The sequence below is a fragment of the Neltuma alba genome, unplaced genomic scaffold (genome assembly GCF_004799145.2).
Source record: "Neltuma alba isolate B1F8T4 unplaced genomic scaffold, ASM479914v2 tig00013558_pilon, whole genome shotgun sequence".
Classification (NCBI taxonomy): Eukaryota; Viridiplantae; Streptophyta; class Magnoliopsida; order Fabales; family Fabaceae; genus Neltuma; species Neltuma alba.
Window position 1 is genome coordinate 59,482 of NW_021637764.1, and position 3,761 is coordinate 63,242.

The window sequence follows — 3,761 nt, forward strand, 5'->3', positions numbered from 1 at the left end:
GTAGTCATCCCACACACACGCACACACATCAAAGAGTATATACAGAATACACACATACACATCTCTTATTACGCCTTGCCAGATGTAGTCATCACACACACACACACACACACACACACCCCAAAGAGTATATACAGAATACACACATACACATCCATATATAGAGTAGCCTCAAACGCATTGAGGGCATTCATGTAGAGGGACACCCTTGATTGTCCGTCGCTGTTTTTGACCATTGAATCAGTCGTTGCCACCGCCACCACCACCAAAAGCACCGCCACCTGTGCCGGACCCATAACCATACCCGCCAGACCCAGACCCAGACCCAGAGCCCGTGCCAAACCCATAACCATACCCGCTTCCAGGCCCAGACCCAGAGCCCGTGCCAAACCCATAGCCATACCCTCCGCCTGAACCATCTGGGGAACTCCCAGACCCGGATCCGTAGCCCCACCCGCTTCCAGGAGTGGAGCCCCAACCCCAGCTGTAATCCCAGTACGGATGATGACCCGACCCAGCACCTCCTTCAGGAGTTCCTGCATCTGGAGGCTCACCGTCAGAACTCATCCCGAAAGAAAGAAGCTTTCTTCCTCCACCAGCTCCGGCGGAGGCTACGGCGGCTGAAGTGATGTGGAAGAAGAAGAAGAGAAAGATGAGAGTGAAATTGAGAAGGTTGAATCCCATTTCTACGATTGTTGTGCATGTGTACGAGGGAGTGTAGTGTATATATAATGCATTGAAAAGTGGACTATGCTCAGTGGATTTTTTCAGATACAGCGAAAACCCGTGATTGACAGTGCTTGCAGCTGGAATGTACACTATATATTACTTTTCAGTTTTTCCCAATTTTTTATATAAATTTTTTTAACAAAAAAAAAACTGGTTTTTGTTTTTGAATGTGACTTTTGGTCCCATCGTGTGTAAAGTTAAAACCTTTGAGGAAGAACTCTACTTCTTTTTTTTTTGGAGACATCACGAGGATTTTAAACTTGATCTCTTTCGCATCTCATCCATAAATAGGTAATTAATGTTAACCTAAGTGGGAAGAGTGAGTGGGGTTGAGTTCTAGAATTTAAACATTTGTGATATAATTAAAAAAAATATTGACATTAGAATTAAAATAGTTTTTAGAAACTAAATACTCCTTCAATCCTTAATGTAAGACCTAATTAAAAAGTTAATATTAATTTTATATATAAGATTTATTTCATATATTTATCTTTTTTTTTTTTCAAATTAAGAGATGGAGGGAGGGAATTTAAGGAAAATACTTAAAGTGATTTTTTTAAAAAAATATCATATTAACTAACTTAGTTAATATTATTAATCTATTTAAATTAGTTAATTAGATCGAGTAATATTGTTTTGTTTAAGTTAAGTAATGTTAGGTCTTCCAAAATCACTAATCTACTGGAATATAAGCCATATGATTTGATTCCTCATCAAAACTAACTTTGAAAATTTCAAATTCGCAATCTTTTCTGTAATATTGAATCTTTTCTGTACAATACATTCGAAAAATCCCCTTTTGGATTTGAAGTTTGTGGAGAACTCACATGCAACATGTAGACATTAATTTAATCACACATTAGAGATGTTTGTAATGATAATAACAACATGATCTTTAGAACCTTATTCACTGATAAAAAATTTTAATAAATTATAACATGTGAACCAATTTTTATTATTTGATGTTATATTATTATATTCTTAAAAAATATATTTACATACCTCAAATTTTATTTTAAAAAGTTGGGAATAAAAGTTTTGCTTTCTGTAGATTGAGGTTAGGGGGGAAAAGGGACAAGTTGTGCAAATTGTGTGTGACACCATAATGAGGTGGGGAGGGTCAAACAGCGACCCTTAACTTTCCGACCATATTATTTTACATTCATTCTTTAAAAGGCTCCCTAACTTCCTGCAATTTGTTTTAAGGTCCCTTTTTTAAGTATATGCTGTTTGTTATTATAACATGCTTATGACTTGTGACAGTTTTATTCTGTTTGTTTATAGTACTTATGTATTAGTGGGTTCCAGAAGTTCAGATTCTTTAAAATGAAACGTCTATAAAATATCCTTTGAATGAAAAAAAAATTAAAAAGTTATCATACGCACCTCATTTTATAAATATCTTTTTAGGTTATTTCATAATACAGTGAGATTAGGTTATAGTATTTGAGTATACCGGATTAAGAGTAGTTTTTTCAATTATATTATCACCGGTTCTTAATATAAGAGCTAAATAAAAGGATTTATTTTAATTATAAATATAAAACCTCAATCCATTTTTTCTAAGTTTATAATTTTTTCTCAGAGTATTTCTATTGATGGCATATGTGAAGAGGTTTTCATCAATATATAGTTTTAATGCATATAATTAATGAGATTGCTATTTTAGAAAAGCTAACGGAATAACTAATTTTATTAATATTTACAAATTAATTATCTAGTTTGTACATTAAAAAAAAAAAATAGTGATTTTTTCCAGTTGTAAGATTAGATCCTTACAATGTTTGTTTTTTTTGGAAAAAAAATAGAGTCGCTTGAAGATTAGATATACTTCACACATCTTATTCCAAAAAATATATTTCTTTCAATTTTTAATACAAAAATTAATTAAATAAAATTAGTTAATTATAATTTATAACATACGTGATATGATCTTTGTAAAATACTCCCTTGTAACATTATAGTATAACACATTGTGTCAGTTAATTAGTTGGTTAAATTAATTTGAAAAAAAATAACTATATGAAATAGAAGTGTTTGATATTTAGAACCAAATCTAATTACTTCTCCGGTCCTTAATATAGGATCCAATTACAGAGTTGGTTTTGGTCCTAAATATAAGACTCATTTCTCTATTTATCAATTTTCTCTAAATTATCCCTATAGATACTCCATCAATCATAATCAAATAGAAGAGGAAGATGAGGCATTAAGAAAGATGATTATGGTATTTTAAGAAAAACGTGTCACATTTCTTATAATTAACTAATTTACCTAACTTTCTTAATCTAATCAAATTAGTTAAATGGATTTTATATTAACAATCAGAAGAGTATTATATTCTTATACTACTATTACGGAGGGTAAGGAGTAACTATTTTAGTAGGGAGACATAAAAAATTAGATCTTTATGTGTGTTGTGCCTGAATGTGGATAAGTGAAACGATGAGCTATTTGGCTTCTTTTGCTACTTTAAGGGGTGAAATACTCTCTGAAGATTAGGACTTTGGATTGCATGGGGAAAGTTGAAACTTGAAAGGTGGAAGTGTGATCATTGCTCTGAATTTGTTGGGCAAATATCTGATGGTGGATCCCTTTTTTTTTTTTGGGGGGGGGGGGGAGATAAGTGCACATCAATGCCAGTTTTTGTTTTCGCATGATTATTTTTATCTTTTTTGTATTTTGGCGATGCCAAGAAAAGAACAAAAACAAAAACAAAAAAAAAAAGAAGTGCCAGACTCTGTGCGCGCCCCACACAAATTGCCATAAATGCTCAAGATTAAAATGAGTTAAGATACATCCAGTACTTCAAAATATTTTTTTTTATATATCTAACATTTTAAAATATTTTGTAATATATCCGGTATCTTGAAATAATTTTTTAAGCACGCTCAACACTTTAAAGTACTAAATACACCTAAAAAAACTTCAATCACCTTAACCCTGAAAAAATTGAATCCTTTCCGCTTTATTTGGTAGAAGGAAATGGTCTTTTATGTAGATTCTTGAAGTGATTTCGGGCCCCTCGACCG

The 3,761-nt window shown here is 32.5% G+C and overlaps 1 protein-coding gene across 1 annotated transcript; it reads right to left on the reverse strand.

Moving 5' to 3' along the window:
- Positions 1-227: 227 nt before the first annotated feature.
- LOC114738205 (putative glycine-rich cell wall structural protein 1) lies at positions 228-684 on the reverse strand. The gene has a single exon (XM_028926233.1). It carries the CDS (start codon positions 682-684, stop codon positions 241-243), a length of 444 nt encoding a protein of 147 aa, XP_028782066.1. The 3' UTR covers positions 228-240.
- Positions 685-3,761: the final 3,077 nt, after the last annotated feature.

Excerpts from the sequence above, each read along its gene's own strand:
- LOC114738205 (XM_028926233.1), bottom strand. The coding sequence starts at position 684 with ATGGGATTCAACCTTCTCAATTTCACTCTCATCTTTCTCTTCTTCTTC.